General features: G+C 37.1%; 1 protein-coding gene across 7 annotated transcripts in view; it reads right to left on the bottom strand.

The window, feature by feature from the left end:
* UBE3A (ubiquitin protein ligase E3A) overlaps positions 1–26,518 on the bottom strand; it is a 53,761-nt gene that overhangs the window by 11,744 nt on the left and 15,499 nt on the right. For 3 of the 7 annotated variants that reach the window (XM_069769992.1, XM_069769993.1, XM_069769994.1), the window contains 5 exons: positions 25,004–25,150; positions 24,277–24,395; positions 20,787–20,831; positions 9,999–10,309; positions 4,876–6,131 (listed from right to left, as the gene is read on the bottom strand). In XM_069769992.1, the coding sequence (XP_069626093.1) occupies positions 4,876–6,131; positions 9,999–10,309; positions 20,787–20,831; positions 24,277–24,296 (1,632 nt within the window). In that variant the 5' untranslated portion in view covers positions 24,297–24,395; positions 25,004–25,150. Of the gene's footprint in view, positions 1–4,875; positions 6,132–9,998; positions 10,310–20,786; positions 20,832–23,735; positions 23,761–24,276; positions 24,396–25,003; positions 25,151–26,518 lie in introns of those variants that run through there. The other 4 variants (XM_069769995.1, XM_069769996.1, XM_069769997.1 and 1 more) reach the window with 3 other exon arrangements.

Genomic DNA, 26,518 nt, shown 5'->3' with positions numbered 1-26,518 from the left:
ATGTAACATAGAAGTTCTCTTTCAGGCAGTGGCAGGAATACTTTCCACACTAGAAGGCAAAAATGACATGAACACAACTAATTCAAGTTTGAAAGCACCAGTGACACATCATGACATAAGTCGGTCACTATGTTTTTTCCGCAAAGTGGCATGTGAAGTAATACTTGAAGTGACTAAGAAGCATCCTCTCAAGCTGTACTTATGACTCATGCATACACTTGCCAGTGGAGCTTGCATACACGAACAGGCACACGTGTTCTGCATGCAACCAAGGCATACTATTGCCGAGATTTTCAACTGAACACACATAAACACTGATTTAGTCTAAAAGAACCTCAAAGCTCCTGAAGTACTTTGTTGCTAATATACTATGAGAGAATCTGCCTACTGGCTTCAGTTGTCACATAAGAGTTTTTGCTCATCAATATATCCAGCAGTCATTTACAAGCAAGTGAGGCTTGCTGCCTGCAAGCCATCTACATTCAATGTGAAATTTGTCAAAGTGAGTTTCTAATTTGCGAGCAAGTACCAGCCAGACTCTGCTGAAGGAACCCACCACATTTTCACTTGCAGAACTTATGTGTCGTAACTCACACCCTTTAAATTACTGTTACCTGAGAATAAAGCCACCTAAAATCGGGGGGGAGGGGGGAGGAGGCAGAGTAAACTTGGAAGGGGATGAAAAATAACTGTTGGGGGGATAAAAAGGCAGAAGAGGGGATTTAAGGATAAACTTCTTTTCATTACTATCACATCCACATAACATGAGTCAGCAGGAGTACAGCTAACCTCTTAAACTTGTTAGACCCAAAAAAGCATGTTAACCGCTTTCAAGAACTGCAAACTGAACTACCAACTCCCAAATGGAAGGGTTCCTTAATAAAAATGGGGACTAGCACTTTACTAATTCTAATATTCCTCCCCCCCGGTGACTTTTCAGACTAACATACATACAAACAAGCACACAATAAGTATATAATACAAAGAAAGCATGTTTCATTAAAATCCATTTCAATTAAAAAAAGAGAAAAATAGCTTTGATTCAAGTTTCATACATGTGAAGAAACTGAACAATGAATCCGTAAATAAAATTTTTGCTTAGATGTATGTGTTCAAGCAACTTTAAACAAATTATTGCTTCAAAGGTATTTAAAAGGTATTGCTTCAAATTCTCAATAAAAGAAAAAACCTACAGTAATAATAATAATAAAAAATCACTTACCAGTGCTCATATTTGTTTTAATGAAGTCCAAAAAGTGAGAAGATGTACATACTGAATTCTAAAAGTTTAAATATTAAGTATTGGTAAGAGAAAAAACAGCTTGGTGATAACTTCATTAGCTCGACTAATTAGCAAAGAAAGAGCGGTACTTAGTCCATTTGCAAGAAGTTATGAAGGCTGATCAATATATTTGCTTGAAAAATATCCAACTTCAGTAAGGAAAATATGAATAAGATCATCTCAACCTCATTTTAATCAATATTTCTGAAAATGCTTTTAACAGGAAGTTAGAGTTATTCCATATGTAGTCAAAAAAGTCTGCACTGATTATTCTGTAAAGACACAGGTCTAGTGAAACAAGTATGTAATTACTTACAACTCAAACAAGCCTGTAAGTATTCAAACTCCAGAAGTAAAAAATGCAATTCAAGGGTAAAAATAACAGTAATAATAATTACTTACCTGTCATTTAAGCATGTTTGGAAACATTTTGCCACTGAACAGATCTAAGAATATGCTTTTAGTAGTGAAGACTATCTTGGCAAGATCTTTCTGATAGTTTTCAGGGAGACCTTTCCAAAGTTCAATACTGCACCCAAAACTGCAACCATCACTGATGTAAACTCATACAATGCAGCTTTCACTTAGGTTTGATGCTGTCAGTGCTGCTACAGAAGCACAGAGTACTTCATCTTTGACTATAATCAAAGATAAAGCAAGTTATTTAAGGATTAGGACATAAGACTGAAGATCCTCCAGACCTATTTTACACCAATTAGGAAGTGGAAACAAATTGTGAAAATTACTAAAATCACTTCTCAACCTGTTACAGAAGTACCTGTAACAACAGCATACAATTCTTAAACAGATTAGGCACTCGCTGAAGAAACTGCAAGACGACAGTGTGGAACAGTATTTTCCCTGCAATACTTTTCCAGCTACCAGTAGACTTGCAGCTTTCAGACTTCGAGGTTTGTGTGTGGGTCACATCAAAATGCCTGTTAATGCCTATCACCTTTTGATGGATCTTTCTTTCATGAAGAGCTACAAGTTCTGGGCAAAGACATCCATAATTTTAAGGTACACAGTGTACCTTAAAAATGAGGAAAAAATATGTCATTTTGCTTATGTTAAGCCTGCTTCCTGATAATATGACTGGGTGCTACCAGTTGAAAAAACAGTATTTCCCATTCAACTTCTCCATGCCATCTTTTATGTCCTCTCCATCACTGTTTTTACCATTAAGAGGGCTTTACAATCTCTCTGAAGAGACTCTGAACTCTGAATGTATTTCTATTGCATCCTTTTTGATACTAAAATGAGAAGAAACAAATGAAAGAAACATAAGCACACCATAGTAAACAGAGACATTGTATTGTTCCATTTGCTCCTTTCTGACCTCCTAACACTTCCTCAGGAATATTTAATATCTCTTCCTTGAGCACTGATACTTCATATTATCAGTCAAAACATACCAATAGTTAAAAGGTGACTTCTGTACCCACTACATATATCAACACAATTTTCTCTAAGTCCACATGATCTCAACAGCTACGTTGTTGCATCTGTTTGAAATGGCACATACTCCCTTCCTCCAGCTAGGATGGCGAGTCTTCATTCATCTCCATTTTACTGAATATAATCTATTTTCCACTTTTGAGAAATGCCTGGACTGTACTTGATCTTGTTGACTAACACTGCAGTTCAGCTCAGACTACCTGAATTTTGAACAATTTTATCTTCTCCCTTTATATTCTGTCCCAGAATAAACAGTTTAAAATTCTTACTCTCCTTGGGGCTTTGACAGAGTCAGATAACCATAATTTAGCATGTTCTGACAGCTTAAAATAACAGCCATAAGAGGATCCATGGCAACTGCCCAGGCATGTACTCGTAGACTGCTAGGCTGTGCAAGGGCTGCTGCAAGCCCATCACAATTTAAATTAGTATGTTTGAGCTTAATCTGATTTAAATTATCAAAATTTCCAACTGACCAAGAGCGTGCATGGTGGTGACTGCTGTGGCCCTGTTGCAATATAGCAGCTGCACCAACTTGATGTTGCCCATGAGCTTTCTAAGCACTACCAAACATTTTTTTGTCCTCAAAGATTTCAACTTCCTTCCACAACAAGCAATATGTGGAAGAAGGCCTTTTCTCATATTTACAGATTTCCCTTGTCATTATCAGCATGAGGAAGGAGGTCTGCTTCCTCTTTGCTGGAACTGACATTAAAATGAACATCTCCCTAAACCAAGGTCTTATTCTCTTTTAGCCCATCCTCTCCTAAAGAAATAGTACTGTCCCTCCCTTTTTCCCAGCATTTATGTATCCCAAAGCTGAACAGTCAAGTAAATAAACTCCATTACATTAACGTGAGAAAACATAACTGGATACAACCCCAAATCTGATAGGTAGTGAAATTACAAAGAGTATTCTTAAATTAGAAAACTGGTACACAGTAGGCTTTAATTTAAAACAGTGTATTTCTCATTTTCCTAATATAAAATTGGGTTTACAGACAGAAGCCATTTCTGCATTGCAATTTTATTTTTCCTATTGGTACTGGAGACAAAGGTTTCCCCTGAGAAATCATAATATCAGCAATTCCCCTGAAGCAGCTAACCCACCTGGAAATCCATAGGTACACAGAAAAATCAAGGTGGGAGTTCATTTAGGGCTCTCACAATTGACCTTCGGTAGCAGTTAGTGTCATCAAATTTAACTAGAAGTAACAGCTGGGTTGAGAGGCAAACCCAGGTACTTTTCTCCAGAGTCTCTCCAAATACTTGTCTGGCTCTTCATCAACAAGCTTTAAAAAGCCACGGTTAAATTAAAAATTTTGTAGACTTTATTGTGTTTTAGTAACAGAACACAGAAAAACGAGCTTCTGAAGAATAACAGCTTTAAGCAAAAAATAAAGGGAGGAAGAGTCCTAAAATTAAAGGACATATTTACGGAAAAAAGTTTACTGTGAAACACTCTTTATAGTTTGTATCCTGTATAATTCCCATCTTCCAAAACTGTGTGAACAAATGGCTTTAAATTTTACTTTGAGAAGCCAGCATATTCAGAAACAGGTTGCTCTCACAGTTCTTGGGTACTAACAGGTCTGTCTTCTCCTTTCTCAGTCATATCAGTATTTGCACCAAATTGCAACAACGCTTAGAGAAGTGAGAAGTTCTACTTATTATGCAGGCACTCCACCACTTCATATCTAGAAGTTCAGAAGTCCACAAGAAGAGTACACAACTGAAAGGTTTAAATTCCAACTTCCATCTGAAAAACCCTACTATTAGAAGATGATCCAAGACAGTCCAGAGGACAAAGAAAAAGAAACAGAAGTTGGTCACTCTCACCATTAAGAGCTGTAGCAGTGCAGAATCTGTTAATGGGGAATAAGAACTATTTGACACTTTAAAACATTTAAGTCTGCAGCCACTCTAGCAGAAGTGGTTCTGCTGAACATACAAATCTTCAGCAGCATGCTCAGAATTCAAACTTAATATAGTAAAGCTATTTGAGTTTCTTCTAGAGGAAATCTAGTACATAAAACACTGCACTCACACACAGTCCTTTTCAGTTAGTTAACACCCACATAGTTTGCACTAGTCAGAACCAACAAACCTAAGTTCCATGTTGCTGCATGACTTACCCGGACCAGCGCATCATCTATGATGTGATCACGTCTCACTTTAAGTCGCAAATATGGGTTGAGCTGCTGTCCTTGAACTAAGCTGTAGAGCACAGTTATGCGTCTTTCACTGTACATCCGGATTCTATTGTCATAATACAATCCCAGGTTCTTGGTAACAGCATTCAATATGAAGGGACAGGTCATAAAAGAGAATTTATTTTCTGTTTCTACTTTGAAGAAAGTGTAGTCTTTATCCATTTCTAGAACATCATTCAGTGGTTCATTAATAAATTCTTCAAAAGGGATAAGTGGTTTTCTGCAATCTATAGTTTTAACACCAAGTTCAGTTTCCAGTGGGTCCACTCGAGGACCTTTTTTATTTCTTCTTTCCTCACCCAACAACTCTTGAAGAGTTAGTTCACTTGATTCTGGGATGGGTTCTTCATCTTCCTCTTCATTATGATCTGTATCCACATCCCCTCCTACTACATTTGCATAGTAAACCATTTTCAAGCACTTTGAAGCAGCAACAACAGCATCATCATCATTCACTAGGTTACGACTATTGAACTCATTGCTTATGACTTTGTAAGTAATAAGCTGCTGAAATGTTTCCATCATTCTCCGAATTTGGTCTGCTCTGTACTTAGACCACAATCTGATCAGTTTTGCTTGAGCTGCAAGGGGTAGCTTGCTCATTGCTTTGCAAAACAATGGTAGAGCCATTTCCAGATATTCTGGGCTATGAAGATTGCCATTCTCCATAACAATAATAAACAAATTCAGATAGTTAGGATCCCGAGAGTACACATTATGGTAAGTCAAGTCACATTCCACATTAGGTGACAAGTACACAAGTGCATTTAAAAAGGCAGTTTCTATTTTTTCATTAGAAAGTAACCTATCATAGACCCGCCTGACTGCTTCAATATCTACAGACACTTCATCTGGGCCTAGTTTTTGGAGGTTATTATCCCCTTGTGTATTATCACCTATTCTTGACGATGAAGATGACGATGCGCCTGAATCTTCTTCCATAGCAGCAGCCGAACAGGCAGCCTTTTCCTTTTCATCTTCATCTTTGTCTTCATCCTTTCCTTGAAGAGACTTGAGCTCCTCCTTGGTGTGCTGCTTGGCTTTTCGGAAACTCTGTACCAATGCTTCAGCACTAGAAAATACTCTCCCAATCACCCGGATTAAAGGGGAATAATCCTCCTTCTCTCGACATAGTTCAAGAATTTCATATATCTTATCTTCTGTTAGAAAAGTCACATCTATAAAAAGATAAAGTGTTAATTAGTAAGATAAAAATTAAAAAGAAAAAATATTTCTGATTTGCTCTACTCAAGAAATCTGTGTATCACATCATTAACACTGGAAAAAACAGTGTCAGTGTTGGGTAAATTCAAGACAGACACTTTGTATTTCATTAGCATGAAGAATCATGATTTTATTACTATGATTTTGTAAAATATTTTATTCATGAATGTGGATCAGAGAACAAGCTCAATGGTAAAACTGTTTTGCAGCCAATTAACTACATTTGGTAGTCAACAGTACTGTATCATCTAAACAAACTAAACCAATCAGTAAGATGTTTAAACTTTAAAAGACATAATGAGTGAGATTGGGTGACAATACATTCTTCTGTTAAATCTGCACAGTAAGTCTTTAAACTATACACAAACTAAATTGAATCAATGTCATTTTCAACCACAGCACATGCACATATGTGCACACTCTTTCTCCCTTAAAAACAGATCTTGAAGAAAAGATTCATTAATTTGTTTTGTTGTACATTAATGGGAATATAAGATTTCTTATTTCTATTTTTAATGCTTTCTGCAACTGTTTTTATACGAAACTGATGCCTGAAAATCCAGAAAAACCACAATACATGCTCAGAAATTTATACTGCCTTCTAAACTGCACACACGGATGGGCATATGGGTTATTTCTTTGTACATTAGGCCTGAGATAAACAACTTCTATTCAGATTAACACGCTGGTTTACACACATCATCTGCATGGGCTCCAAATACCTGTCTGTTCCCCCCTCCCCTCCAAACCTCTGATATAAGTAATTTGGTGGTCCATTTGTTATTTGAAATCTTTCTTTCTCTTTAGAAAAGAGAAGGAGAAAACATTATTTATAGCTTTCTATGCTACTTCTCAAACAGAACCCACAGATGCTTTCACATCAGGTGATGATTTAGAGTAGGATTACCACATGATCAGACCCTGAAAAGATGTTCTAGTTTAAGCAGATTCTTCTGAACTGACACATAATTTAGAACTAAAACTGAATCTGTTTAATAGCATCTCTAGAGATCTAAAAAACACACATCACAGCACTGTATTCACCAACCATGCTAGAACTACCTCTGCATAAAGAAGGAAGTGTATCATTTTAATAAAGACAGATATATGTTAAAGTATTTTGAAATGTGATTGCCTACACTAACATTGATTCCAAGCAGTCGTTAAATTAAAAATACAAACTGAATGATGCAAAGACAGACAACCTATTGATTTTCAGAGCCCCAAGCCATTCTTAGAGCACATATAACACAGCAAAGATTAAGTTTATATCATGCAACTGAGATTGACTTTCAACCAATCTGAAGACAGTGAAGAAGCTTCAAAACTAAAATCTGTCCTGGTAAAAAAACAATAGCACTGAAAATATTATGAAAGGTTCAAGCTTAGTGCAACATCTATTTTTATCTGCTGCAGTGCATGCTCAAGAAGCAAACTTGCCTAAAAGAAATTTAACTGCTGATACAGATGCTGTTCCATGCCATGGCTCCTCAAAATGAGGACCATAGCCTCAAGTTCAGTGACTCTGGATTGCAGAGGTTATTCATAGCATAAAGTTTATGAGCAAAAGTTGACAATTTAACAATATTATACGTTTCAGATTTCCATACTTACAACAGGAATTCCCCAGTCATTCTTTTAAAGGTTTTAATATTTAAGGAACTAACCAGGTGCTATTTCCACTTAAAATATTTAGCATTACCCTCAGCAGTTTCACAACAGTTTTAAGTCATATCCTGTGACCAAACTCTGAGCTGCCATAAGGGTCTGCCCCATTTTTACCTTACAGCAGTAAGAACAGCTGGAGAAAAACAATTGTAAGTGAAACTTTCTTCTAACTCAAGTCAATTTTAGCAGACTTGTGTCTGAATGTGAGCTTTCACATGCCTTCTCCCCTTACCCTTTGTATTGCAACTAAACGATTCCACAAAGTATCTCCTCTCAGACCTTCTTCTCAGTAATACTCCATGACAAATCTGTACATGAAGTCAGCTTTAGCAGTGATCCTTGACTGTGAAAAAGACTGCATGTGATCTATATATTGCCAACAACACACTCCCTAATTAGCAAATTTATTAATTATCTTTCCATTATCTCTCATGGAAGCATTGTTATGATTGTGTGCTCACTGCCTGTCTGCTGACCTTCTCTGTTCCCAATTTAATACTTTGGTGACCAAACTTGAAAATAGCTTCCCAGGTAATTATAACACTGATTTTGAAATGGTGCTCTCTATATATGACTACATTTGTAACCCATGCTTTTTATATATTTGTAATTTCTCTATTTCCTTCCTCTTTCTGGACTGCCATCTAAGTTATTACTAAGATGCTGACAATGGCCTCCAGATACATTTTTTCCCCAAAGGTAATAGTCTTAGGGCTCAGCACTACAGAAAAGTAATGTAAATAATTCTTTCTGAAGGGCATTTCTTTCAATTTACTTAGAACTTTCAATCCTATGTCAAGCATAAAAGCAAGCTGCACATCCTTTTCCTTGGCTTTCTCAAACTTAATTGCAGTTTTCCCAGTACCTGTTGCTGCAGATAGACCTTAAAAAATTTCAGAGTGCTGGATTTCTTAGACATCATCCAATTCCAAAGGTAACTAAGAGTCTCAGATGGGCTTTAAGAACACATTAATGCTCTCTGTCCATACAGCTACAAAGACAGGTCAATACTTGTGATGCTGCAACAGATGAAGTCTGAGTCATTGCTTTAGGCAACAGACTGTCTCTGGAGATAGGTTGAGAAGACTCTTAGATATCTGTCTTGGGGAGAGAGGGCAGTAGGGTCAGAGAGAGGGAGGAAAATTCTGTACGTGCACACCTCCATTAAAAATACACAAAACCAAAAGACAAATCACAAAACAGACATAATGTGCCTCTTGCCCATCTAACACTACACTGGCTCCCCTTTCCCCTCCCTACTGTTTGCCTCTCTACTTACTCAGATCATAAATAATTTGGGGACAAATTTATCCTTGCATCAGATAAAGAACAAACTGATGTAGGTATTGACTGGAGCATCTTAGGTCCCTTGTAACACAGTGCTATCTTTATTGCTGATTCTGTAGGTCTTTTTAATTCTTTGCTGTAAACAGTTTCACCTTCTTCAGCTAAAATGAATGAATCTGAACTTCTGTATTTATACCACTTATTGCAACAATACTTAAAAGCCTGCTCAAAGGTTAATGGCTTTAATTTCATTTAGCTTGTGATTTCTGTTTGCACCACAGGTTTTGGCAAGAACTAAATTATTCTTGTAGTATGTATTTACTATTCTAGAGAGTTTGAAAAGCTAAACAGAAGTTAGAAAAGACATAGAATGGCATTTCATTCTCTTACACTGGCTTAGAAATCACTTTGCTTACTTTTTTTAGCTTGGTAGATGTATTGCCTATCATCCACTGTATCATTTTCTTGTTCATGTGTTAATTTTCTTAACATAGAATCTGGAGCTAGTTAAAGTATAACTTTTATAACTCATTAACTAAAGAAGAGTTACAAAACTAGCAAAACTAAAGCAGTCATACAACAGCACTTAAAAAAACCTCTTTTGCAAATATTTGCAAAACCAGTAATCCCAGAAAGCAACAAATGCACATGGATTTTAACAGAGATGTGGTAAAGATCCAGATTTGGAATTAAGTGTTCAGTATTAATCCAGCCATTTTTCAGAATCCATAGTAAAATATTTGATTTCCCAATATTGTATTTTACTTAAGAAGTCAGCAGAACACCACCACAGTGAATTCTATAGGCTTATAGTCATGCATATTAAATGTGTTTTATTTTAGGAAAATTCTAAAATAACATCTTACCTTTAAAGTCATCTCTTGGGCCTTGCATTTCCTTCTTGTTCATTTTTCTGTCAGTGCAGGAATTGTTATGGGCACCTTTGGAATTGTTTTCCAGGTAAGCTGAGCTCGTTCCTTTCTTGGAGGGATGAGGATCACAGAGTTTTGCATTAATCTTATAAAGCTCGAGGGCCTTAATGGCTGCTGCATTGTTATCCATACGGAGAAAAGTTGGACAGGAAGCACAAAATTCATTCGTGCAGGCTTCATTTCCACAGCCCTCAGTTAACTGGTGGTAGTAGCGCTCTATTAGATGCTTTGCAGCTGCTCGCTTCCTGTAGCAAACATTCAAACAGTAAGTACAAGGATTAGTAGAGCTTTCACATACAAAGCTCGTTCAAAAGCATCAGCAAGGCAGAGATTAGTCAGGCACTGAAACACAAGATTTCTGTGTCAGAGAGGACACATCAGATTTTTTTAAATGCAGGATTCTCATCTTGACAAATGCAAATATATTTAACACACAATTTAATTTGTGGGTCCTATGCAAGTGAAAGGTAAACCCTATTTATGCACAGTTTTCAGCTTTACATTCTAGTGTTACAGTGGACACAATCTTGTTCAGTTCTGAACAATCTCAATTGTCACTGAAAAAGAGCAATTTAGATGCAAAGCAAGGCTGCAAGTGAAACAGAACTGGATCTCATACAGGTGATTGAGTCTGATGTATAGTACTGAGGTATGGTTGCCACTGACAGACGGAAGAAGCACGAAATACAAATGATCCAGGCATTTATTTAGTAATACTATCAATACTACACCAATAGGATACAAAACATTTAAAAATCTAAACTGTTTTATTTTTAACAAGATTCCAGATGAGTAAGGTATCTGATATTTAGTCTATTTAAATCTCTAGGAAAAATATTCCTTGGTTAATTAAACTGATAACAAAACCACGATTATAGATCAGCTCAATGCTGAATATATCTCTCCTCAGCTCAATAAGGCATATGGTTCTCTAAAAACTATCTTCCAAATCCTCCCCTTTCTCCTGCAATTATACATGCCAAGTATGTATTTTGAAGAATCACAACTGTATCACCTACACAAGTCAATGTGCTCAGTACTATATATACACACACAAGAAAATTTAACTGGCCAATTAATAAGGTCACAAACTTTGACAGAAACATGCAAATGGTAAAGAAATCACATGAAAGCTGCAGGTAATTGGGACAGAAGCAGCAGCATGCAGCACCAAGAACACCACATTTGATCACATTTTAGAAAGAAACCCCCAAACCTTCACTTCATTTAAGAAAATGAGTTATTAATGAAAAATATCAACTATGAAACATTTCAAACATTTTGATTACATGTAACATGCAGGCTTTTAACCTAATTTTAGTGATACAGTACTATAAAGATTAGTACTGGGAAGCAAGATTTTCATCAGAAATTGTTGTATTAACTTAAAGTTGCCTTTTTTGATGTTGATGCATGCACAGATTCTGTGTAGAACAAGTACTTGAGAACTGAAGTGCTAGACCCACTAGTACTACTCAGCACTTGCTGCACCTAGCTGTTAATATTGGCTGGTTAAGTATCAGTTTCAATGCAGCTGCTTCAGAAGGGAAAATGTCCTGAAGTTCTGAAAGTAACTATTGAGGCGTACATTATTCAGCAGTAACACCTTTGCTCCTTCCTTTTCACCCTTCAAGATCTCATAATCCTAGACAAGAAAATATTTCTTACAAAGAAAACCATTACCTCAATGTCTACCTGACCTTCCAAATGCCCCAGTGTGTTCCAAGACAAAAAAATTGAAGAGAAAGGTTTCCCCGGCACCTCAAGACATAGGTGGAAGACCATAAAAAAAGAAAAAAAAAAAGCAGCACCAGCAACACCATCAAAACCACTACCGTATAAACAGGGAATAGCTGTATTCTGATCCAAGGTTAAGAGTTCTAGCGTCTCCAACTTTTATACGCAGACTTAGGAAAACCTGTCTCTCTCCATGTATGTATAAAAATATAAGGGTTTTTTTGATCTTGTCTTTCATACTTCAGCTTTTAGTATAGAGGCTTTAAAAAACCAACAGTGTTTTAATACAGCTTAGACCAGTACATGATTTCAGACATCTATTTTCTGAATGCCAAGATTTCAATGCTTTGATCATTCTTGACTTTCAATCACTGCAGACCTTAAGATTTAGTGTGTGAAATATCATCATTTGTAAGCAGGTAAGTATATAATGTGAAAGCCTTTCTTTGTTAATATTGAATTTTTACACCTGAGCTATGGCCACCTGTCTCACCAACATGCTCCTTATTTACTCCTCTTGCAGTCTGTCCTATGCATTGCCTTGATGCCTTCATCAAAACTCTTTCCAACTCAAGTTGAAACTTACTGTTCTTTTATTCTTCCTCCCTCTCTCTCACTGACCATGTTTTCCACAGTGCATACAAAATGGTGGTTATTTCATATACATGTTATTATTTTAACTTTATCCTTCCTCATTGCATTTTCCTTCCATTTTATTTCTCCATTGCAGTCTACATGTAGATCACATTTTTTTGCCATAATTTTGACCTATGTAATACACCTGTGAATGTTATATGGATTATTTCTCACATCTGTTCTAAGTGTATATATAATTAGGGGTATGTGTGTATGTATTTACTTACCTAAAGCAGCTGGAGTTGTTATTCAGGATAAATATACTGTGAAAAGCTAACCAATTTCCTAAGAATACTGAACTTAATTTTTCAAACTGGAGAAATTGTTAGTCTTAGAGGCATGCACACTTTCCTAGCTTATGTAACATCTAGTTTGAATAAAGTTATTTCAATGTATAAACACTGATATATTAACAACACATTTTATCATATTAAACAACACTCCACTTCAATTAGGTCATATCTGAGATGCCAGGAGACAAAGCTAAGCTTAGACTTGTCTCTAACAGTTAACTTCTGAGGGACTCAAGATTTTTTGCCTTCCAACATTTAACTACCTATTCTCAAACTGTGCCATGCCTACAGTAATGCTGTTTGTACAAACATTTTCCTTTTGACTCATGGCCACTGACTCAACTTCTGCGAAATTCTATTAGAGACGGAAGGTCCGACTGAAAGTTACATATTTTTTTTCTTTTTTATTAAAATCAACTATGGAAGCAAACAATACAATGTACAACAGTACTAGAACACAACAGTATTAGAATTCCCCCCCACACCTCTCCCCAGCAGCTATTCCACAGACTTTTGATATGGCCTCAGATAAATCATTTAAGTAAATAAAAAAGGTGGAGACTTAAAGTGAGGATACAGACCTAAGAAGGTAGAACAGAATTTACCAAGCCTTCCACAAGAGCTACCCTTACCAAGGTCCATCCATGAAAGCACTTACAGAGAATGCAGTTCTGAATAAGCCAATGTGTGATTTTACAGAACAGTAAGATATTCCATACCATATTCACATTGGGGTACTTGAAGAATTATTGTCACTGTCCAGTGCCAACAGCCCACATTTCCTATATTATTCAGAAAAAAATGTAGCATACCTTCTATATTCTCCAGAGGTGAAAACTTGATCTCTTTCTTCCCTTGCTCATTTACTATGCAGAAAACTTCAAGTTCTACCCTGAGGCATTAAAACTGGTTCGTCAAGTGAGGTAACACAAAACCCCTCTCTATTCTTAGCTCAGGCTATATAAAGGGAGCTGCAGTCCTCACTGTAAGTTCCTATACAGGGATCTAGTGAATAGTAACTGGTCCCTTATGAACTCAATGACTAGTTTACATTAGCACACAGACACCTTCTAGTGTAGCTAAGGCTGCAGTGACTGACTTGCATAAGTGTTTGCCAAGACTCACACTGTTGTTGCACATCCAAGTATGAAACTGCACTGGTGTGGTTGCAGTTGTAAACATTTCACAGACATCACAGGCATATCCTTATACCTTAAGGATAACTTCCCACACAGTGGGCCTTGTATAACCTCCTCAAGCAAGACACACTACTTCAGTGAGGAGGAGAGGCACCTAAAATAGATGTCATCTTCCTTCCCCAAAGTCCAACAATTTCACAAGCACATTTTTCCTTTTAAAAAGAAATTAGTATTCACTGACTTCTGTAGTACTTAAAGAGAAAAGAATGCCTTTAGGCTTTCTAGTTGTTCTTTAACTAATAAAAAGCCAGATAATAAGTACTTTGCATTTGTAATTTAAATGCTGGCAAAACTGTGGAGTATCACTAGAAATGTGCACCACTGAGCCTGTCTTTCTAGATACTTAGGCAAAGGTGCACTGTGGGCTGCATTTTGAGTTGTAAAGTAATTTTTGAATGTCTAAAACCTATACAAAGAGATCGAGCATGCTCATTCAAAAGTTCCTATGTAACAGCAGCCAATTTGCATTTCTCAAATATCTTAAACTAAATACAGAGAAATGCTACATAAACTGTTGTGATAGAAAAAACCATAAGTTTAAACATTTAAGGAATTTTAGAAAAATTTGAAGCATATAATTCCTAAAGTTCACCTACAAAGCAAAGAATTTGCATCCAAGTTTCAAAATTTGCCTGAAGTTAAAATTATCTGCATAAAAGCATAATTTTTGCTTTAAGTTTACCTAAATTTTAGAAACATGTATGAAGGTCTCATACTTGTCTGGAAATATCAGTATGAAATTACTTATTTCTGAATGCTTTCTGCTTGGGACACAACTTTTATATTATTTCTACACAGAAGTCACAAAAATCGGCTATCTTGAAGCAATGTGAAAGTGGAAATTTACAATGGCCTGTTTTAACAAGACTATTAAGAATTCTGATGTGCCAAAATGTTCATAAGCTGTTCTCTTTCTCAACGCAAAAAACCCAACAAAAATCTTAATGTGCGGGGAAACTAGAGGAAAATTTATGTTTATGTTTTGGATAGTAAAAACACAGGGAACAGTTTTTTTGGAACAGTTTTTTTAGTACTAATAGCAAAACAACTTTCAGTATATGCCTTAACAGACAGGAGCATAAAGATCCTTATACACCTGCAACAATTATACTAGGCCTTGGAAATAAGATGACCAGCAGATCAAAAACTGATAAAAAAAAAATGTGGGTTATAGATGGACATATTTGTGAAGTTAAATACTGCCTTCTTAGAGGTTCAGTTTAAGACCTCATATGTTGGTTTCCTGCTTCTGTCTAGTTAGAGTAAGAACAGCAGTGCTGGAGAAGACAAGCTTCCAGTAAAAGCACCGCCCACACAGACCCTTTTGAAGCAGCCTGCACACCAAACTGCCAAACACTCTACCCAGAGCTGCAGCTGAGCCCTCTGTTCCAGTAGTGTTGTAACACCTTTTGCCTGCCTCAGCCACTGGTACCCCAGCAAACATATGTGTGCAAACGCACATGTGCACAGAGCTCGCATTTTCCAAACCTCATTCTTTCCAGTGTGGTGGGGCCCAATAGCTGGGGTGCAGACCGCGAACCCCCTTGGACCATCCTGGCTTCACCCAAGGGACCTCCCTCCCCACCACATATTCTAGATCCACTGTGTCTCTGGAACAGCATGTGCTGGCAAAGTCAGGCACGGCTCTTCCTCAGGAAGGGCAAACCTGAGAACAAAAGAGTTGTCCTGGCTTTATGGAGCAATGCAGAACGACAGCTAGAGAGAGAGGGTCAAGAACAGAGTCAGCACGTATCTCTTAATCTTGCCTCACAGACAAATTACCTTCCTACAGTCCTATTAGAAAAGCACCCTTCATTAATGCCCTTTCCTCTTCAGGTTATTAGCTCCAGGACTCTACAGAGACAATGTCATTCCACAGACCAACTTTCATACCCTGCTTCCTATCTGTCCTTCTTAAGAAGGCATTCAGTGCCCTGTCACCCGTGTGACCCCTCTAACATTCAATTAGCCATAAAATTGAGAGATGAATAATGCATCAATTATACCTTGGCTTTTCAACCCAAGCAATTTCAGCAAAAATCCCCAGTCGTGCCCCCACCCACCCCCTTACAGGTTTGAAGCCATTAAATAACTGATTATGCGGAAAGAGTTATTAGGCAATTATTGTAAGCAATCAACATATGTAAATGGTAATGACTGTAGGCATACTTCACTGTTTTAAATACTATGCTCACATTTACAGAACCAGTGCCTTTTGAAAAGGCAGGGAGAAAAACAGCCTTCATAAAAAAGCCCATAAATTTATTTAACTACGAAGAAAAAAGTAACTTGAATTACTGACAGAATAAACTCATTCCTAAGTTTAGGACTGATTATAAATTTACAACATCTTATTCTCTTTGAACAGATTTGTTATTCTTAATATTTTAAAGAAAATATATAATTATTATCAGCTGTTAAACTTCAAAAGAATAATCACGTCTAACCACACAAAACATTTCAACAGTTCTCCAAATTTTATTTTAAATTATCAAGTAAAGAGTCCTAAACTCTAATACTTTGTACTGGCTGTGAGGCCACAATAAGACAAACTTTGTCTTTATTGGAAAGAAATTAAATGATAGTAACTTCACATACTTGCAGGAATCCTTCAGTCTTTTACATTCAGGACAAAACAAATAATGAGTATTTTATCAAATATTAAGCAAAATACATAGTCTTTAGTACCTTCCATGTTGTTTTCCCCTTGGTTAAAGAAGTCCTGGCACTCAAGCAAGTACAATTAAACTTTATGTTGTACTCTACTGAACAAGCTTAAATTTGTCAAGTATGAAATTTATACACTGTATTCTGATCAGCAGACCAATCAAAGAAAGAAGACTAGTATTAGCACTGCAGTGAGATATCAAAAGACACAGACAGTAACTTGGAGACGCTGATTCCGATTGTCTACTTCTGGACCACTGGAGTGTTTCAGTAGAAAGCATGATGCAAGAGACAAATTATTTCAGACAAAAATACTGATATAAGAAGGGGACTGACCATTGCAACATGCAAGACCGATCTGCAGAGAACAGACCTAAATGCTGAACAACCTAGTACTCTCCTTGTACAACTTGAAGAAAAGAGGCCAAGTACAGGAAAGGGACTGTTTTCAAGTTATTAAAAACTCCAGAACACTTTTTAAAGTTAGGTTTCCATGGTAGCATTCTTTTACTACACCTTCATTCTGCATGACTCTGTCCAAGGATGACCATGATCACGCAGAAACTAAGTGCAAGTAACATGGATCATAAGACTTAAACACATGAGTTTCCAGTTTAAGAACAGCCTAGCATTTGTGGATTAGACAGCTCCAGAGAGAAATATCTTCTCTTTAAGCTTTCTTTTTAACTGGTAAATGTACAGCATCCTCCAAGCTCCATGGGAACCAAGGTCTACAATACATTTGCTTCAGTTATATTTTCTACTGTGAAATCTGGAATTCCTTTTCTTTCAAATCATTATAAAATTTGGTCAACTCATCTTACCGCACTTTTGCTCTTAGAAGCAAAGGTAAAACAGACACTTAATTGTAACTTAAGTAGTTGCTAAATTTAAGGAAGTAGTAATTCTTGAGTCAATGCAGTCTTATTAACTGATGACGTTTCCTCAAGGGAATCGCCATCTGGCTAAATGATGCATTGCAAGAGGCTCTGAGAAGAAATTTTTTAATTCATCCTGGGCAGATCACAGTGTAACAAGGCTGTGCAGGCTTGCAGGTGTACATAAAGATACTTCTTACATCTTTTCTTTCCAAGAATGTCAATAGAACGAGCAGCGAATGCCACAAAAATACCTATATGTGGCAAGGTTTGATATAAAGGCCATGATCAGCATGTCCCATGGTTATGTTATGCAAACCCGCCTCTGTTTTAGGCTATGAGGAAAGTAATTTAAGGCACTCTGTCCAGGAAGCACTAGGATAGCATCTGAAAGTATGTATCAGGAAACACTTATACAGTTACTGTATATATTTGCAATGGTTGTAATTTGTTTTTCTGGCATATTTTGAGGCTGCTGCAGAATTTTTATCAAATCCACTCCAATGTGAGATAACTATACATCAGCTAGAACCGCAACAACACCTTAAATGGGGGAGTGTTCAGCAACTTTAAAAAAGAGAGAGAAGTTTCAAAATTGCCAAGCATCCCATCCTCAAAAACAGAAAGAAGGAAAGATGGCACAGAAAGCCATAATATAAAAATACCCAAACATTTGCCTTGATACGTGACAACATACAATACACAGAGTGAAAATACATGAACTGATAAGTCAAGTTATTGTTAAACAATTAAAAATCATGTAATTTAATACTAAAGAGGGTTTAAGAAAGTTATACTAATTGAAGCTGAAAATTAATGTAGACCTGTGACAGGAACAGATAGGAGAAATTGCTGATCTTAGAAATTCAAAGACTTGAATGAATGCTAAGGAAAAAAGACTCCTGAGCTAGCATGAAGATGTTCATCACGCACAGAGCCAGAATTTGAAAACCTTGGGATAAGCAAGACTTATCCATGGAAGAATTTCCTGCATAAGGGTCTGAAAGAGTCAGTAGATTTAATTATTTATTTATTTTGATTCACACATGTGTAACATGTGACTATGCTTTTGGTATAGAGCTTTGCAATGCAAAACAGAGAAACAAATAAAGCAATTATATCAGCCAACAAGAGCAAAAACAACTTAACCATTCATTGTGCAAATAACAAAACACTTGTGTAAGTCCCTGCTTTTACTAATGAATTATAGGCATGTAAATAACATAGTAACTCTTAACTACACAGTAGGCTTGCAGGTCACTGTATTACCCCACCTGCCATTCCACCTAATGTGGCAAGAGTATGCAGCAGGATTACACAAATTCTCTGTAACAGGTGATATACACATCACATTGTGATACAGTTTTACAAAATCTAGTTTTGCAAGTGTACCATGCATTAATACTGTATAACTACTACTCAAACAAATATGTAAATCCCTACAGCTTGACTGGCTTACATCTATTTCAGACAGATACCCAACATCCATACCATCAGGGCAGCTCTGATCATCATTCTGCACCAAAAAAAAAAAAAAAATTAAAAAATTCAGCTTTCACACAGAAAAGCTTGCTACTGTAGACTCGTACTGTAGATTATTTTTTCAGGTTCAGTTTTAAAGAGGATAAAACACACACACAAAAAGAACTGTCAAACTGCTAGAAGGAAAAAGAGTTGTACTGCCTTTTCCTTCTGCTTTATCATAGGTCCTTATAGAGTCTTTGTTTCTCACCAGTCAAGATGCTTGTTTCTGACATATCTTTCCTTACAACTTGTAAAAAGCAGTAGTCCAACTGACAATATCCAGAGTGGACTACAGCCAGTCTACAGCCTGATTTCCCCTGTTTGGCTAGGCCAGGGAAACAAAAGAACACAACTCAACTTGCTGCAGGAATCATAAACCACAATGCAGCAGGGGCTGCTACTGGAGCAGAAGATAGTACGGCAGTGTTTTTGCCCTGCAACCTCTGTCTCTAACACATGTCCACATAGTGACAGCCAGTCACCTCTCAGGTCTGGATCCCTGCAACCTGTACTCCTAAGAAAGCAGCTAGACAACACTTCTATAATAGATGCATGAGAGAGGGAAAAAGCAAATTTGTCACGCCAGGAGAAATGCTCCTCCTAGTGCAAGAAAAGACTTTGCTGCAGTGAATTACTAAAAACACAGAGGAAAAGCATTCCTTGTTTCCTTCTCATCACTTTTAAGGTTGGTTATGCAGTCCAATGTGGAGGGGCTCACCTCAGCTTTGCTCCTCCCCAAGTTTGACAGCTACAGCAGAGAAATCCTTGAGCAATTCGCACTATGCCACTAGCCTGCAAAACATCCTGAAACTGGCATTCAGACCACAGTGCGTAAAATGCCGGACCACTTGGGGGAGGGCGTGGAGGAGACAGTTTAAGGTCATAGGAGTAGTTTGTGACAGAAAAGAAATAAACCCTGATCTCTTGAAGCCTCATACAGTACCCTAACCACTAGGCTATGGTCCTGCTATTATTTTGGAACTTGTGCTGTAGGCCAGAAAAGCAGAGTTTGTGGTTTCCCTATTCGAATTCCATGACAGGACAGTTTGAATAGCTAGAAAAGAATATTTGTTTGCTAATTCACAGAAGAATAAGGCCTCAAATAACTTTTTTCCTCTTTTAAAATGGTCCTCTTATTCCTGCAACCCTTTTGAATTTGAAATTGAAATGAACATTTCAGCCTATCACAATCTTGCTTCTAGGCTAATGAAGACAGACCAAAACAAGGTTCAGAACTGTGAGCAAGATGCTACATGAATACTGTTTAGTGAAAGAAAGCTAGTTTCCTGTTTCTAGAATTAACTAGTATATAAATTTGCCAAATAAAGTCAGACATTTTTTTCTTCTTCTTAGTTCAGCAATCCATCTGCCACAACAGATATCAGCAGGTATTGTGTCTTAGTACTGAAGTGTCTTCAAACCCATGCAAGATGTTAGTGAACAGCAGGTAGAAATTATACCCCTACTGTCAAGTCTGAATATAGGCCTGAAGATTTCTGACACTGTATTATGCTACCATCTACTGGTTCCTGTTAAATTAATCCTCTGAACTTTCCCTTCAACCCATTCACCCTCCAACAATAAAAAAAAAAAAAAAAAAAAAAAATCACAGTTTGTACAGAGGCTTAAAATTATTTTTCCATAGCAAAATACTAACTTTTTCTAAGGTAATTCCACAGTTCTACACAGCGTTTTTGTTTTTTTTTAAGCAGGTGCAATAGTAACTGTTACATATGTTCAAAACATTTTTAAACAAGAGATACCAAACTCATCCACTCATTTACTTACATTCGGCTAGTTTCAATGTTTTCAGAGTGAGGTTCTCCTGGTGATCTGCAAATACAGATACAAAACTTTAAGCATTATTTTAAGTCATTACAATATGAAGAGTCAGGAAAGGTGGAAAGTGATAACGATGTATTACTGCCACTAAAAGCATCAACTTTAATGCACTTGCACATTTAATTTGACCAAACTCTAGAAGACAGTTTATAACATAAAACCTGACAATATAATTAAGCCAGATTTCTCTAAGGAGGACAGCACTTTTGCCCCTGCAGCTTACACAACAGCAGCCATTAGAGAAGAGTTCTGCTGGCAGTATTTCTGTATTCAGGTTGTACAGTGCATCAGTTCTGGGCTAATCCTTCATAACCACTTCTGTAACCAAAATGTATACTCAAAGTTTATCAGTGATCAACTGTTGCAAACAGATTCTCTGCACAGTTGGACGCTAAGAAGCAGCAACTCAGAAGCAGGTCTCAACAGGATCTCAAAACAAATTTCATGTCTCTCTACTTGAATTTATAGACATAATCTCACAGGCAGCTTTCTGTTTCTTCCTTCCAGCCAACAGGTCAGCCACTAATATTCAGAATTAGGTGTTACTGCCCGGCATTTTTGAACACATAAGCAGCACCTATGTTCAGCTTGCCACCCCCCTTGACTTAATTTACAGAGTAATTTAAGCGGTATAGTTCCACATTAACTTAAGTAGGCTAAATTATAGCTGTTTAGCTCCTCCTTATTCCGATCTTCTTCCTTATGCCAGCACTGATTCAAGAAGTTAACATTTAATTTTTCTTTAGACAGATTATTTTTTTCCTCCCTTTGGGACTTCCTCCTACCCAGTGAGTTTGTAGCCAGATGAGCCAGGAGACAAGGCAGTACAAATGCAGCAGTTTTGACTTCAATCACCTTAAGCTGCCTTGAAATCATATCCTGCAGGACCTCATCCAACCTTCACTTGGGTATAGATTTTGGTACAGTTGACCAGAACTGCCACGCTGAATATATTGCGTGAGGAGTGGAAATAGAGCACAGCCATTACAGTAAAACTCTGTCGCTTATATGAACAAAAATGTCTTTCATGACAGAGCTCTCTCAGAACAGAAGTGAGCTAAAATCTGCAAATAAAACTCACTTTATAGGTTTCAACAGAATTTGCTAGGGAACTTCAGTTAGCACAGCTAAGCAGGCTCTCCCATAGCTTTACCAGGAAAATCTTTGTTTATAGGAATGGAATTTCCAAATTTCTCTATTTACTAGATGACTATCTCTACTATTCTGAACACTCTAAGAAATTTCCACCTGTAGCCTGAAACATTCCCCTTTTTCCTATGTTTCATTGTGCTACCTTACCGGATGGTCCCTCCTGTTAATGCCTGGACTGTTCTCCCAATTCTCTACTAAAATCTTAATTCCTTTATTGACATACCAGATCTTAGTAACTTTCTGGATTTTACCAAACTGTACTATATTAACAGACCCAGTGCCGAGAATGCACTTCTGGCAGACAATTTAAAATTCCTAGGCTAGCTGGATATTATGCAGTGACAGATGATGCAGAACACAGGAAGTTATTTTATTTATATTTCACTAAGTTATAAAATTAAACTGACACTATGGACAGAATTCTTGAACTTACTATCCAACTAACTTTATACTCATGTTTGAAATGCAAATACCCTCTAACTGGAAAATAACATAAAAACTGCCCAATCTCATAATTTGGTCTCTATTTATTCCCTCCAAATGATGTTTCTCTTACTCATTGAAGTTCAGGACTGACAAGATAGTTGCTGACAAAAATAATGTTTGACCCAAAATTTCATTTCCCTTCAACTCCAGTGACCAAAACAAGTCAGTAAATACTTAGCAGAGAGAATAGACACCCACCCATCCCCCCACCCCCCCGCAATTATTCACCTAAGCATGTAAGAGCTAGAAGCCATACAACCTGAGGAGCAGTGGAAAGAAGAGTGTTTATATTCATGCTGGCTAGCTCCTCTATTCACATCCTTTGCTTCAGAAACTGACAGCAAAGAGTCTGGAAGCTTGAGGTGGTTGCTATCTTTTAGTCGTAGGAAATACAACCTATTGGTTGTATGGGTAAGAGTAGTGCTTTAAGTTGCTACGAAAATCTAAGTGAAATAGTGGTGTTAAAACAAAAACATCAAGAGTATTAATCACTTTGAGCCTTTAAAATGCACAGCAGTATGAAAAATTACAGAAAAAGAGCAGATTGGCATCTAAACTTAGCATGTAAAAAAGGTAGCCTGGTGATTTGCAGTATAGACATGTAAACACAGCTATCAGTGTATCCAAAATCTTTTCTATCCTTATCATTTGTGTGAGTTTTATGTGTGCTTTGAACAGACAGTGCAGTTCAGTACATGCTATTCTGCAAAAAAGGTTTCTTCTATAAGATAAACAATATAAGACAAAGTTTCAGGAAAGTTCAGAAAAAAATAAAACCTAGCTGAGTCAAAAAAAGTTTGGTCCTCTAAGGTAAGTGGTTCTACAGAAGAGAGGGATTGAAGTCCTTCAGCTTGTTGTTTTCTATAACATGAGCAGACCTACCATAACTATGATTTGCAGAATTATTAATGCACTTACTAACCAGATTTTAAAAGGTTTCAAATGACAACGTAAGCACCAAATAAAATGAGCTTTCAGTATTCATTAAAACAACGTGGAAGACCAATCTGATCACATGAATTGTAGTTGCTTGTTGAGAAGCTATTTATTCTGCAATACCCAATTGTTTACAAACAAGATACCTTGTTATTCCTCTGAGCAGGCAACAGTACTGAAAAGTAACTACATAGTATGGCAAGATGTCCTTTCATCTTGCTTAAAATCTGAAACAAGAGTTCTGTTCAGAGAAAATCTCAGAGCAAATGCTCTTATAAATTTTAGCTTTGTATTAGATCATAGACACTGATCACAAGACACCAGCTAATCTGAATACTGCAGTATGAGCTAGCAAATTCAAATGGTGGCTCACTTCCAATAACACAGGGAGCAATTTCTCCATTCTGCAAGCCACTCCTTTTACCTCCTCCACTGTACCTCCCTAGGAGAGGAAAGTAAAGGTATGCAAGCCTACAAATTTTAACATCATCAAGTCTCCTGGACAAATACTTTAAAAAAAATGAGTGAAGTGCTTAAATAAGTGCACTAAACAATTTATACAGAATTTCAGTATGACAGCAAAAACGACCAGAGACTTTTAAGTGATAGTACTGCTCTTAAGAGGGATACCATGGAGCACCATAGTGCTCATCTTAACAAGCAGGCAGGGACAAGCTAAGTGAGCACTGAAATCACTAAGCAAGAGGGTAAGTCAACTTTGCCAGCTGACTTATCTTAAACAAACAATATACCTTAATATCACTTATAAAACTAACTTCAAGCCATACAAATGAAATACTTCTAAAATAAACATCACACTAAAAATGATCCCAAGAAACAACACGATAAACTTCATGCTTACCTTTTACAAGTTGTGGCCATTCGGTGACATCAGGGTGATCACAATTTTGAGTCACTGATTAAAAATGAGTTGTCACACCAGTCCTGTATCACGCTGGGCTAAGCATAAGCTTAACAACTCTAAGGAAGTAAATTTAGTTAAAAGTCCTTAGAAATTATTTTCAGCCAGTCCACTAAAAAACCATAAAACAGAAGAAAAATGTTGATGCTAAGCACTATTTTATCTGCAAGATTAAGACCTCCTCCACAAAAGTTAGTTCAATTTTGAATGGCATTCTAAGACTTCTAGAGTAACTCACTATGGTACTTTCAACTGGTGAGCTTGAAAATTCATCAACTTATTTTTAGCCTCTCTAAAAAACCAAACCCAATACCCATCTCTTGGATCAGTGGAAAGCACCCGAGGTCAAGACAACAAGCATTCAAAGATTTGGAAGCATGTGCATAAATATGAAGTGTAATTTCTAACTACAATAAAATTTCTTTACTTGTTTCCCTGCTACAACTCAATTAATACTGGTTCCTAACAAGGCTCTGTGTTCCCAGGGGGAGCAACATGTAACTTGCTCTTTGCTGTGTGCCTCTCCCCAAAATGAAGTAAGCTGAAGTTATGTAAAAGTTTCAGAGGAGCAACCTTTGCTATCTGTGGCCAACCTTTTAGGTTCTTTGCTCCATTTATACCGCATGTACTCTCTCCTCTCCCTTAAATTTTCAAAAGTGTATTTTACCTGTCAATTGTTTCCCGTGATCTGGCTCCACCGGTATAAATTGAAGGGTTGGTCCTTTACTTTGTCACGCAGGTGGCAGCCAATGATCACTCAGCAATACTCGTGCCCAGAGCGCCCTGGGACCACCCCAGCTGATTACTTCCATGGCTGAAAAGGAACCAGTTAGTCTCTTACCTACTGCTATTATCTACTCTAAACTGAACTTAACTGATAAAATATTTCCAAACATAACCCTCAACACTCAATTCACCCCATTCTCTCTCCCACCCAAGCTCCTAGGTGCACTGGACAAAGACTGTAAAGAAAAAAGGCCTCTGATGGAGAGTCAGATCACAAACAGCATTATTCACTTTCTGTTAATACAAAGTTTTGATTAAAATTGAAATGTTATTACTGTGTTTAGTAAATAAAAAGTTATCTTAGTTTCTCTAAACAGCCGGTAGCTATGAAGACAGACCTCTGTACAGTATCTGAGAAGTTTACTCCTGTGGCTCTAAGCCAGATGAAACCTCACATTTGTAGGTTGCCATGCAGCAGAAGCCTCATACAGAAGCCAGGTGCACAAAGGCTAGCGAGCTACTGAGGGCACACCTGCAGCTCCCTGCAACACCCACAGCCATAACTACCTGGTGCAAATACTAAGAGAGCACATCAGAGAGCTTTAAATGTTTCAGTAAAGAAAACTTCTGTGCTTCAGTCCAATCTATTGCAAGAGCCTTTCAGTAAGGTCTTAGGTTTGATGAGCAATCAAGCATTCTCAATGCTAATTTGTATCTGTTGACTTGTCAGAGATATGACATCACTGATCAGTAAGCAAGGACCATGACTTTCTAAAGTTTGTCAGAAAAGCTGCTGACTTTTGCCATGCTACTACAATTTGCCATTCTGCTACAAACTCTGTAACAGAACAAAAATTTGCATTAATTTTAGAATGATGCTTACTAGTTTTATCAGGTATGTTCCTTGAGGTAGGAAAAGTGACATTTAATTATTTTAACATCAGTAATATTTGAGTCTTCTTATCTAAACACAAATGCAGTCCACATAAGGAAAGCAAAAAAGAAGCAGGCTACCAAAAACCTCCAAAACAAAACAGAGGTTCTCTAGTATCTATGTTTTACAGGTGTAAGTTGTCAAAGTTTAACTGAGTCAATGCTAGGAACATAGTACAATGAATAAAAGTCAGTTGGAAAGGTTCCTCATCTGTCAACTTTAAATGACAAACAGGGTAATGATTTTCAAATTAATGTTTGCTGATCAGCAGCTGTACAGAAAAGCAAACAGCAAAACCCAAGATGCTGAAGCAAAACTAAGAAACCTTAAAACACTGCTTATGGCATTCCGATTGTTTAAGACTTGACAATGTCCACTTTCAGGCAAGCCTCAGCTTTAAAGAAACAGATGCTTATTGTAAGGCAGTGCTTTCTTCAAAAGTTAAATCTACGTTCTTGCTGCTTTCTGAACTGATGTGAAATGGTTCTGTAAAAATGCATTTAGAAAGTAACACCACTTCTA

This window comes from Haliaeetus albicilla, chromosome 25 (genome assembly GCF_947461875.1).
Source record: "Haliaeetus albicilla chromosome 25, bHalAlb1.1, whole genome shotgun sequence".
Taxonomy (NCBI): Eukaryota; Metazoa; Chordata; class Aves; order Accipitriformes; family Accipitridae; genus Haliaeetus; species Haliaeetus albicilla.
The sequence above is the reverse complement of the archived record's forward strand: the minus strand, read 5'-3'. Positions and strand labels throughout refer to the sequence as shown.